At 36.7% G+C, this 12,079-nt stretch overlaps 1 protein-coding gene across 1 annotated transcript; it reads left to right on the plus strand.

The window, feature by feature from the left end:
• Positions 1–2,903: 2,903 nt before the first annotated feature.
• On the plus strand, positions 2,904–10,112 carry LOC107694772 (E3 ubiquitin-protein ligase RNF5-like). The gene is made up of 6 exons (XM_016494451.1): positions 2,904–3,173; positions 6,696–6,714; positions 7,959–8,071; positions 9,531–9,585; positions 9,666–9,777; positions 9,903–10,112. The coding sequence occupies exons 1-6, from the start codon at positions 2,974–2,976 to the stop codon at positions 10,010–10,012; spliced, it is 609 nt and encodes a 202-aa protein (XP_016349937.1). The 5' UTR covers positions 2,904–2,973; the 3' UTR covers positions 10,013–10,112.
• Positions 10,113–12,079: the final 1,967 nt, after the last annotated feature.

Below are 12,079 nucleotides of genomic sequence, written 5' to 3' on the forward strand. Positions count from 1 at the left end.
TCTCTGTGTGTATGTGCTGTACATGTGGAAGAATTGACAATAAAGCAGACTTGACTTGACTTGACTTGACTAGTCTGTTGGGATACGTCTCTGTCTCGACTAACTTTGCAATATTTGCCCACTTTTCTTTGCAGAACTGCTCAAGTTCAGTTAAATTTGAAGGTGAGCATTTGTGGACTGCAGTCTTCAAGACGTTCCACAGATTTTCAGTGGGGTTTAAGTCTGGGCTCTGACGGGGCCATGCAATGATATTCACCTTTTTCTCCTTCAGCCACTGTGTGCTCAGTTTTGCTGTGTGCTTTGGGTCCTTCTCATGTTGGAAGGTAAACCTTCTTCCCATTGACATCTTTCTGGCAGAGGGCAGCAGATTTTCCTCATGAATTTGACGGTATTTTGCCCCATCCATTTTTCCTTCTGTCCTGACAAGTGCTCCAGTCCATGCTGCAGAGAAACACCCCCATAACAGGATATCACCACCTCCATGCTTTTCTGGAGGAATGCTGTTATTTGGATGGTGAGCTGTAATGGATTTCCGCCAGACATATCAGAATCAGAATGAGCTTTATTGCCAGGTATGTTTACACATACGAGGAATTTGTTTTCGTGACAGAAGATGGGGGCCAGCTGGTCAGCACAGGATTTCAGACAGACTGGTGTAACACAATCTGGGCCTGGTGCTTTTTTCCTTTTCTGCTTCCGGAAGACCTGGTGCACCTCGTCTTCGCTGATCTGAATTGCAGGTGTGGGGGAGAGGGGGGTTGCAGGAGGTGTGAATGGTCGTGTGGAGAGGTGTTCAGAGCAGGTGTGGGGTGTTTTTTCTACCTGCAGTAGAACTCATTCAAATCGTCTGCCAGTTGTTTATTCTCCACAGTGCTGGGGGATGGTGTATTGTAGTTGGTGATCTCTTTCAGACTTTTCCACACTGATGCTGAGTCACTGGAAGAGAATTGAATCCTTATTTTTACAGAATAATTCCTCTTTGCTACTCTGATCTCATTTTCCAGTGTGTATTTAGCCTGTTTATACAAGACATTGTCCCCCTTCTTGTAAGCATCTTCTTTGGCCTGACGGAGCTGTCTGAGTTTTGCAGTGAACCATGGTTTGTCATTGTTGTAGGCTAAATGAGTCCTGGTAGGAATGCACATATCTTCACAGAAACTGATATAAGATGTTACAGTCTCTGTGAGATCGTCCAGATCGGTGGCAGCAGCTTCAAAAACACTCCAATCAGTGAGGTCAAAACAAGCTTGTAAATCCTGCTCTGCTTCATTAGTCCATCTTTTTACAGTCCTTAATACAGGTTTAGCTGATTTCAGTTTCTGCCTGTAGGTCGGTATAAGATGAACCAAACAGTGATCAGAGAGTCCTAAAGCGGCCCGTGGAACAGAGTGATATGCATTCTTTATTGTGGTGTAACAGTGATCCAATATATTACTGTCACTGGTGGGACATGTGATGTGCTGTCTGTATTTTGGCAGTTCACGGGAGAGATTTGCTTATTAAAGTCCCCGAGAATGATTAAAACAGAGTCTGGGTGTTGTTGTTCTGTGTCTGTGCTCTGATCAGCGAGTTTCTGTAAATCACCATATAGTTTGGTGTTGAGGCCAAATAATTCAGTTTTAGTCTCATCTGCCTCAGAATCTTTCTCCAGTACAGAGCTGTCTGTTCATTCTGGTTTATGAGTGTCTCTCCTCTTCTGCTCTGCACTATCTACTCATGGATTACTGTGTCACTGGAGATCTACTGATGTTGCTGAGTAAGTTTGGTGATCATATCCCGGAGGACGTGGCTCAGTTCTACCTGGCTGAGATGGTGATGCAATCGATTCAGTTCACAGACTCTGTTCTGTGCACAGGTATCTGTACTAACATGACAATTGTAATTAACCATACACATATTGCACATATTAATTCGCATTGTCATTCTCCTTGTTCTGATACAGTTTTTGTTTCACGGATGTTTAAAATCTAGATAATTCCTATGTACTGCTCTTGTTTTTTTTTTCAAATGCATTCCCTTTGCCTACATTTTCTTAACTTTCTTTCTGTTGTTGTTGTTGTTGTTTTTTAAGTATCTTTCTTCATTGATGGGCATTCGACGGTATCCATGCATCTAGAAACTGTTCTTTCTCTCACAAACGCTCTCTAAACATGCATTAAACTAATTTCACTATTACAACTATTAAAGGTGCTGTATGTAGGATTGACACCGAGTGGTTGGACTAGGTATTGCAGTCCAGATTCAAAATATTGGAGAGGGTTTTTTTCAGACTTGACACATATGCAGGTTGCCAGATTGATGGCACCAACAGGAACGGGCACACTTGACGATGAATGAAATTAAATACGCTGTGTTTTCCGCCAACTGGCAACCCGGGGTGCCGAAATGCAATTGGGTAAACTGGCAGTGGGTGGGTTTCACAAACCAAAACAGAGACCGACATTCCGGCCCGGAACGCACATTTTCAAAGGAGAATACCTGACTGTAGCATTGTTTTTCAGATAAACAAGTATGTTAACTTAGCATGTTTCTTAAATATCTGCAAACATATACTGGTATTTTTATGCTTTAGTAGAGTCAAAAACTTGCATACAGCACCTTTAAATCACGTATTCAGTGAGATGGTCCTCACTGCAGAACACGAGATCCAGGGGGCTAGGTTGGATCCAGATCCAACTCCTCCCACCTTACATATACCTAAACCTACCCGTCTCCACAACCCTGATCCTTAAACCCACCCATCTCCACCCCCTAGATGTGGATCCAACCCCGCCCCCTGGATCTTTGTTCTGCAGTGAGGGGCTACTGTATTCAGCCAACAACAACATTCGCTCAAACCCCGCCCACTCGACTCAAAAGCAGAAGTGCTGTTTCGGAGTGGGAGGGGCTTATGACTGGCGTGTCGTCACGTCCGCGCGAGAGCGATACGCAGGAGTGTTCGCGCAGTGCGAGTGCGAGTGCGAGCGTGAGAGGATGGAGGCCGCAGAGCAGCAGCGGAGCTCAAGTGACGGCGCGCCCGCCAGAGGAGCGGGATTCCCGGGCAGCGGGGGCGGAGCAGGTCCGGGGCGAGGCGCGGAAGGCGAGCGGGACAGAGATCGAGCCACTTTCGAGTGCAACATCTGCCTGGACACCGCCCGGGACGCGGTCATCAGCCTCTGCGGACATCTGTTCTGGTACAACCAATCGATAATCGATCGCCACCGGTATCATAAAAGTATGAGTGAGTGCAGATCTTCGCAGGCTAAGCATTAAAACACACACACAGCAGGACAGTGAGAAAACGACTCACTGTATTACCACAATAACCGAGGCTGGTTTCACCTGTTAGTTGTTATTTACTCGTGTCAAACTGCAGCAATACGAGCACAACATCTCAAGAGAAAAACAATGATTGATTGACAGCTTGACAGGGAAGAATCGGTCGCATTTTACAACCCTTAATCCACCATGATAACTATAATAATACCATAGTTACTGAGTCAAAATTAGACTTTTACTCCCAAGTACTAAAAAATACACTATAGTAATCGCTAATGATACCATAATATTCTTGGTTGTATGAAAATGGTATAGTACCACGATATTACCACAGTACTTTTACTTTATTTACAGTTATTATAGTAAAACTGTGGTAAACATGGACTCTGAATATTCTGAATGAGCATTAATTTATTATGATTTTACAGTAGTAACATATTGTGTTACACTGCACCATCACAGTATTTGTTTCTTTGGTTATAGTGTGGTATTTTCTGAAAATGCTGGTTACAATAGTGAATTTTTGTTTTATTATGCTGTTTATTAAACCTTTAGTCAAAATATTTTAAAAATGTTTACATATGTTTTTTGTTTTTTTTATATCATATTTGATACATTAGGATTTTATTGCTCATATATTATAACATGGTGAGAATATGAAGGAAAAAACAGTTCGGTTTTATTCAGAGGCTCTAGTTTAGGCACAAAAAAAGTGAAGAGATTCTTATAGCTTGTAATGTAAATCAGTGAGATCTTTATATCAGCATAGCAGATACTTACAGTACATAAAATGATATAAATATCACTCGTCACTCTAATAATATGTCTTTTAAGATGAGATTTAAATGCTTAGTTTTATGATCAAAGCATATAGTGCAATGCAATACAATGAGAGATCGAGAGATGAACAAATAAACGTTCCCCAAAAGCCTGATGATCATATTTGATACTCGCATCTGAACATGATTTTTCTAAAAAATTATGTCTGGATAATCAGGTAAACTGACGTTGCTTCAGTCCGTTATGTGTGTTCATCTTGAAATATTACTAACAATATAAAAGTTATTCTTATGTTTTCTTTCACAGCAGAAAGACACGTGAATCGCAGCCTTATGTGGATGTTTGTAAAATGATTCTAAAAGGCCTTTTACTTTCAATCAGAGGCGGAAGGCATGTAGTAGAGATTGCCTGCAACAGGTTTGTTTTAGATCATGTAAAGTTTTGATCATGCTGATCGAGGCTTTAGAAATTCACATATCAAATATGATACCGTATAGAGTTAACTAAACTTGAAGGAAAATAAACTGCTAGTTCTGGTGTGGTGTTTGTGTTGTGACGTTAATCTGCCATCTTGCAGGTTTACGCCTGAAATAAATACTACAACGACAGACAGAAATCAGGACGATCTGCTCAGGCCAATGTGAAACTCGCTGTATGTGCGTCTGATTACGCAGCGGCTCGATGACTTGTTTTGATTGCAGCAGGTTGTTTTCTGCAGAGCTGTTCCAGCATGTGTGACTGGAGTTGAGTGTGTGTTTTGTGCAGTATCTCGTTTCGTGCCGTCAGCGTGTGATTATGGGGTTAAGGAGAGATTAGACTCTGCTGGAGGATTGAGGCCGTAGTGGAGGAGTAAGAACAGAAGCACTGTGTTTGTGTGATCGCCAGCCTTCATTCATGTCAAGCGGCTGTGCAGATGTTTTGGAGTGTGTTTGTGATTGTGTGCAAGACAAATGTCTGATAGTTCTTCAGTATTTGGGCAACAAACCCGTCAGGATCAGCCTGCACAACTGCTTTCTGTCTTAGCTTATAAAATATTGGTTTAGAATTAATTATGTGCAAACCTCTATGGACACCTTGGCAATTGAATCGCCATTTGCTAGTAAATTTTTTAGTTTACTTGCCAGACTGATATAAATATATGTTTGTAAAATGGCACAGTTTTTAAATATCTGAAAGTACACTCTTTTAGCATCAGTCAGTCAGGCATTAATATATGATAATCAAGTATTATTTAATGATAGAACTTTAGTAATTGGAATTAAAACTTGATAACCATGTATGAATGCATTTTAGTCATTGGGAAAAAAACTAACAAAAATACTGATAGGATAATAATGATACGAATTCTACTAACAAGAACAATATAAAACGCACTAAGGATTAATGAGCTGCTGGATTCATGAATACGCCTTCACACTAGAGTTTACAGTACGTCAAATACAGGTGCGCTGCACATCCATTGAGATGAACTGAAAAATATCACAGATTGCTTGATGGAGAGTGAAACTCTGAAGCACTCAGTCAGAGTGTTCGGCGAGTGAAAATATATCTGTGCTAAACTTATACTTAGCCTCCAACTCACACACTGGCGAGTAAAATCTGAGAATTTATTAGCCAGTGGCTAATATTAGACATCATTTAGTCGCCCAGAGTGAAGATTTAGTCGCATATGCGAGTGATTTAATCGCAATGTAGAGGGTTTTGTGTTATACACTTTTATAGGCCGCACTGTACACTTAGCATGAAAGTTTTGAATTTTGACTTTTAGTCTGAGTTATTGAGTGAATCTCACTAAAACATGGCATATTTCACCTCAGAAACAACAACATATGTAAATAATAATCAATCAATAATATGTCTTAGTAAATTGATATTAGTTTTAGTTTAAAAATATATAATGCAATGCTACACAATGATGATTGAGAGATGAACAAATAAACATTCCTCATAATTCTGATGATCATATTTGACTCAGACTTTAACATGATTTTTCTAAAAAAAAGCAAAAAAAAAAACGTATGAATATTCAAGTAAACCTAAGTTGCTGAAATGACAAAGTTTGTTGAACATGAAAATTATTTCAGTCAAACTTCATTCATGACGATTAAAACATTTATCCCATAAATTATAACTACTATGAGTTATATTTTTATTCCGTTTTATTACTGTAATAATATATCAAAATTTTTGCATTACAGTAATAATAATTGGGTGGGTGTTAAATTAATGAAGTAATTAAAAAATATCACAGTGCCTAAAATCTTAATATTTCTAAAAATAGGCATATTTTTCTTAATGCAACTTATTTTGGGGTGAAATGTTTGTATTATGAATATATTTCTATTATGTTGTCCTCCGGATTCATGAGATTCACCATATTTTATGTTCACAACTTTATGTATCTTTTGATTTTCATGTCAAAGAAATTCAGAGAAATATGCAGACAGATGTGATTTATGCTGATGGAATGGACACATTTATTTAGACAGATTTAGATTCATGAAAGAGTTTTCTTGCTTACCATGTATTCTGTTGGCTTTAACTAAGAAAGAAAGAAAAAATGCATTAATTAATTTTTTTGTAATTTACCTCGTTTTTACCTCTCTCTCTCTCTCTCTCTCTCTGTGTTTTTCCTGGGTCGTCTGCTCCTCGTGCAGTTGGCCATGTCTTCATCAGGTCAGTTTCTGGGTGTCTAATATCATGACTGACATTATGAATTATTTTATTGCTGTTCATGCTCATCTAATTTTACATGCAAGCATGTAATTCCATTATTATTATTAGATTGTAATGTACAGTAGAAAGCTGGAGAACACTTTAATTCTTTTTATAATCTGTCAAAGCAGTAAGGGATGAAGAAATGAATACTCAGCAAGGACGCATTAAACTGATCAAAAGTGACAGTAAAAACATTTATAATATTACAAAGATTTCTATTTCAAATAAATGCTGTTCTTTTGAACTTTCTATTCATCAAAGAATCCTGAAAAATAAAATGTATCACAGTTTCCTCAAAAATCTGAAGCAGCACAACTGTTTTCAACATTGATGATAATAAATGTTTGTTGAGCAGCAAATCAGCATATTAGAATGATTTCTGAAGGATCATGTGACACTTAAGACTGGAGTAATGATGCTGAAAATTCAGCTGCGCATCACAGGAATAAATTACTTTTTAATTAGGGATGTGCGGCTCTAGTCGACTAAACGGTACAGCTCCTACTAGTCGACACTGAAAACAATAGTCGATTACACGACAGAAAATCAACATGATTTTCATTGAAATTACCGTCATTTTAACATTGCATAAAACATTTTAAATAACAAGTTAAAATAAAACGTTTGAAAAATAATACATTCTTTTTAAAAGTTTATCTGGGCGGTAAAACTACATTTTTACCTCAGACCTTAAATGCGTTTTCTTCGTGTCAGTTGCGGCGAGTTCAAAAATTACCACGCGAAAGACGAGAAGGTGTGGGATTATTTTGAATTAAAAGGAAACTGAAAAGTTTTGTGTAAACTGTGTAATGTCAAATTGTCTTACAATAACTCTACTGGAGCGATGCGTAATCATATTCAATACAGGCAGTGTGCGGCAAGAGGAATTCATTGAGGGATTTGACAGTGTGATTCATAGATTAAGTATTTCAAATATAGGCTATTATATAGCCTATGCTACACGCACGCACAGAGGTTTCTTGCTTTTAGACTAGTCGGATACAAAACTTTCGTTTAAATGTCAGTCAAATTAGTCGTCGCGCACATCCCTAATTTTAATATATATTCACATAGAAAACAGTTATTTTAAATTGTAATAATATTTCACAATATTACAGTTTTACTGTGTTTTTGATTAAATAAATGCATCCTTTGTGAGCATGAGAGACTTCTAATATTTGATGGTGTCTCGTGTGTTTCAGTGGCTGGAGACGCGTCCCAGCAGACAGCAGTGTCCCGTGTGTAAAGCAGGAATCAGTCGAGATAAAGTCATTCCTCTGTACGGCCGCGGCAGCACCAGCCAGGAGGATCCCAGGTACTGCTCAATATACAGAATTTACAATATTAGAGATTATGATAGAATATATATTTATTTAGTTAGTTATTTATTAGCTAGCAAGCATGTTCAATACAAATTTGTGTAAAATGATTTTGGCCCTCCAATAAAATAACAAGGCAAGTAATAGATTTTTTAATTTGTCACGCTGTAATTGGAAGGTCAGGTCAAGTGCATTGCATTGTGGGTCACTCACAGTGTGTGTCGTTATTTTTCTGGCAGATGTACAGTAGGTCGTCCATGTATTCCATGAAAACAGAAAGTTTGCACACTGCAAAAATAACATCATTTTGAACGTAACCTGATCTGGAGTTTGTATGTGGTTTGGGTCACATGTTCATGTTGGAGGCACAGAGAAATGACTGATATTAGTTAATAAACAACCATTAAAGCCAAATATGTGCCAGTTAAACTGTCACATGAGACTAGGGCTGCACGATATTTGGGATTTAAATAAAAATGTAAAAAAAAAAAATAATAATAAATTGCGATTTTGAAAAGCGATTAAAAAAAATTACTGGTTTGCACCAGGGTTATTATAGCTAACTAAAAACATTTTGTAATAATTGAAATAAAGCTGCAATAAAATAAAGTATTAGTATTAAATATAAAAAATATATAAATAAACAAAAATATTAAAACTTGAAATGAAAACCAGAAATGTTGCCATGACAGTGAACTGAAATAAGTTGAAGTTGAAGCACTAAAATTACTAACTGAAAATAAAAAATAAAACTAAAAATGAATGAAACCTAAAAAGTAATATTAAAAAATATTATAACCAACCACAAATTAAGCTAAAATTAAAAACTGAAAATATTAAAATAGAATCTAATTTAAAATATTACTAAAAACTAAAATAGTATATAAATAATATCATAAAATAACACTGGTCTGCACAATTTGGCCAAAATGTAGTGATTATATATCAATATGCATAAAATATATAATACAATATTGTTGTTGTTGTTAAATATAGCAAAAATAAAAGCAGAATGAATATAACTTGTAAGATTTTACTGTAAGATAAAAACAATAATAATTATTATTATTATTCAATAAAATATAAAAAATAATAAATCAAACCAAAATAAATATAACTTGTAATATTTCACCAAAACAAAACATTAAGAAAAAATATATTGTTAATAATAATAGTAATAATTATTATTATTATTATTTTACATTATTTTACATTGTAAAATTGTAATCCTAATATTTATAATTATAATTTCTTCATTTTCAAATGTTAAACCATCAAAGCTTTATTTTGACAAGGAACATTAAAGGCTTAAAATGTTATATTCAGCCTGATGATTTTACTCATTTTAATATTATGAGAAATGTCTAATGTGTGTGTGTGTGTGTGTGTGTGTGTGTGTGTGTGTGTGTGTGTTACAGAGTGAACACACCACCACTTTGTGTCTGCGTGTTACAGATTGAAAACACCACCACGACCTCAGGGTCAAAGGACAGAACCAGAGAGCAGAGGAGTGAGTGTCTGTCCTTATGAATAACACTTCATCTGCTGCGTTATTATGCTGTGATTATGAATGTGTTTGTCTCTCTGCAGCCGTTTCAGGGTTTTGGTGACACAGGGTTTCACATGTCTTTTGGAGTCGGGGCTTTTCCGTTTGGTTTTTTCACCACAGTCTTTAACAACAACGACAATTTTCACAGACGAGGTCAGTGCTGCTGTTTGTCTTTGAGATGCTCACTATTAATATTTCACTATTCAAATGCACAAGCGTTAAGGTCATGTCAGGTCTTGTGAATGTTCATTTTTAAAGCCGTGACTTGATCTCATCAGATCCTCAATATGGAGTCGATCATCAAGCCGACGGCAATGGCAACAACTGGCAGGACTCGCTCTTCCTCTTCCTGGCCATCATCTTCTTCTTCTGGTTGCTGAGTGTGTGACACCTTCTCGCTTCAGCCCGTCTGCGATCGAAACAACAGTAACACATGCTTTCAGAAGATCAGCTGTATGTGTCTCTCACACACACACACACACACACACACACACACACAGTGTTGAGAGACGGTATTAACAAACACTACAGGAGCTGATGAAGCAGCTCACAAAACAGCATATTTCACCTCAAGATCAATACAAATGCAATGAGAAATTACATTGTGCATAAAGAAAATGTTTGTTTTTTCATCATGATTAAACACATTTAATTCCCAAATTCTCATTACTTTAAAGCTGCAGTCCGTAACTTTTTTTGGTTAAAAATGATCCGAAATCAATATTGGGGCAAGTACATAACCAGCCAGTGTTCAAAACTATCGCCTTACTTTAGCCCGATTCACAACGGTTAGTTTATAATAATGTTTTCTAATTTGAGTGGTACGGGTAGGTTTTTGCGGGAAATTCGAGCATGGCACTGCGTCATTACGTCACGTCTGTAAACATAAAGAAGTTGTCCCGGCTACTAGGCTATCGCATGTGAGGATCCTGCAGGTGGCGGATCGTTTATAGCCTTTTCTCACAGCAGCCAGAATAATTAAATGTATAATTTTGATGGCGGATTGTAATCCATAAAGGATTATGCGTTTATGAAACACGTGTGAATGAAATCATATTATATTCCAGTTTTAAATGTGCTTCTGATTACAGATTATCCTGGGATTACACAAGATTTGTATTTGAAAGAAAACCAGTTCGAAGGGAGCATAATTTGCTTTTTGGGTTAAAAGAATTTCTTAAGAAATCCGAAGAGTATGACAATTAGATTAGACTGTGCAGAAATTGAAATCTACATGCTAATACACACTATACTCATAGTCACCAATGCTGATGTTGTTAACATTAATCATTTGAGAATAAAGTATAACAATAATAATAATTTGAACGGTTTGATGTGATATGAGCTAACCGATCTTTAGATTAAATCACCATTGGTGGAGCCGTGCCGACTCACAACCCACGCAAGCTAGATAATGCCGCACACAGCTGCAATTCCAGGTTTTCAAACAGATGGCGACAAAGAGGCAAAACTTATGGACTGCAGCTTTACAGTGTATCATTTTAATAGAAATAAGAAATGCAAACCAGAAATAACTTAAAATGTTATTTTTATAAAGCTGAAAATTCAGTAAAACTTCATTCTGAAATTATTTTCCTAACAATTAACATTTATTCCCTAAATTCTTATTTCTATAAGTTGAGATGTTCTAGTCTCTTTTATTACTGTAATAATATATAAATATTTTTGCTGTTACAGTACTAATAACAATTGGGAGAGGAAAATGTTTCATTAATTGTTAAGTCTTGGAAAAAAATATCACAATGGATAAAATCTTAATAAAAAAGTATTTTCTTTCTTGTGATTTTTGGGGTGAAATATTACCCAGATACATTTGCCGCAGGTTTCGTGAGATTCATCATATTTTATGTTCACAACTTTCTGTAGCATTTCATTTTCATGCCAACGAATTTCTGTAATGAAATTACAGTGGGCAGCGCGCTGACATATATCACCGTTGCGCTACGGGCGTCCCGAGTTCGAATCCCAGTTAGTGGACCTTTCCCGATCCTGCCCCCCTCTTTCTCTCTCACTTCACTTTCTGTCTGCTCTACACTGTCTTATCATAATAAAAGGCAAAAACAGCAAAAAAAATCTGTAATGAAAAAAATGATGGCAGGCGTGATGAATGTAGGATTTATTTCAGTACTCGTGAAAGCGGTTGGAGGCCGTGTCTCTGTGTTTGGACGGACGTTTCACTTATTGATATCCTTAAATCTGACCGATGAATGAAAACACAAGTCAGTATCAGACTTCTGTAATAAAAGGGTGAATCTCATGAGGCCTTTATGACCTGGACATTTCTTAATTTCATCCCAAAATCAAAATAAAAAAAATTATATTGTGCAGAAAGACAAAAAAAAAAAGCAAGCTTATTTAAGGACCTTTTTTATTTTTAAGCCCAATTGCATCTAAGCACACTGATGCAAAAAATAATCATATATGTATATATATA

This window comes from Sinocyclocheilus anshuiensis, unplaced genomic scaffold (genome assembly GCF_001515605.1).
Source record: "Sinocyclocheilus anshuiensis isolate Anshui unplaced genomic scaffold, SAMN03320099.WGS_v1.1 scaffold1497, whole genome shotgun sequence".
NCBI lineage: Eukaryota > Metazoa > Chordata > Actinopteri > Cypriniformes > Cyprinidae > Sinocyclocheilus > Sinocyclocheilus anshuiensis.

What these genes read in the sequence shown, in the direction of transcription:
- LOC107694772 (XM_016494451.1), top strand. Translation starts at nt 2,974, where the DNA reads ATGGAGGCCGCAGAGCAGCAGCGGAGCTCAAGTGACGGCGCGCCCGCC. An exon ending in ACCAGCCAGGAGGATCCCAG is followed by an intron (nt 8,072 to 9,530) that starts GTACTGCTCAAT and finishes TGCGTGTTACAG; the next exon opens with ATTGAAAACACCACCACGAC. An exon ending in CGACAATTTTCACAGACGAG is followed by an intron (nt 9,778 to 9,902) that starts GTCAGTGCTGCT and finishes TGATCTCATCAG; the next exon opens with ATCCTCAATATGGAGTCGAT.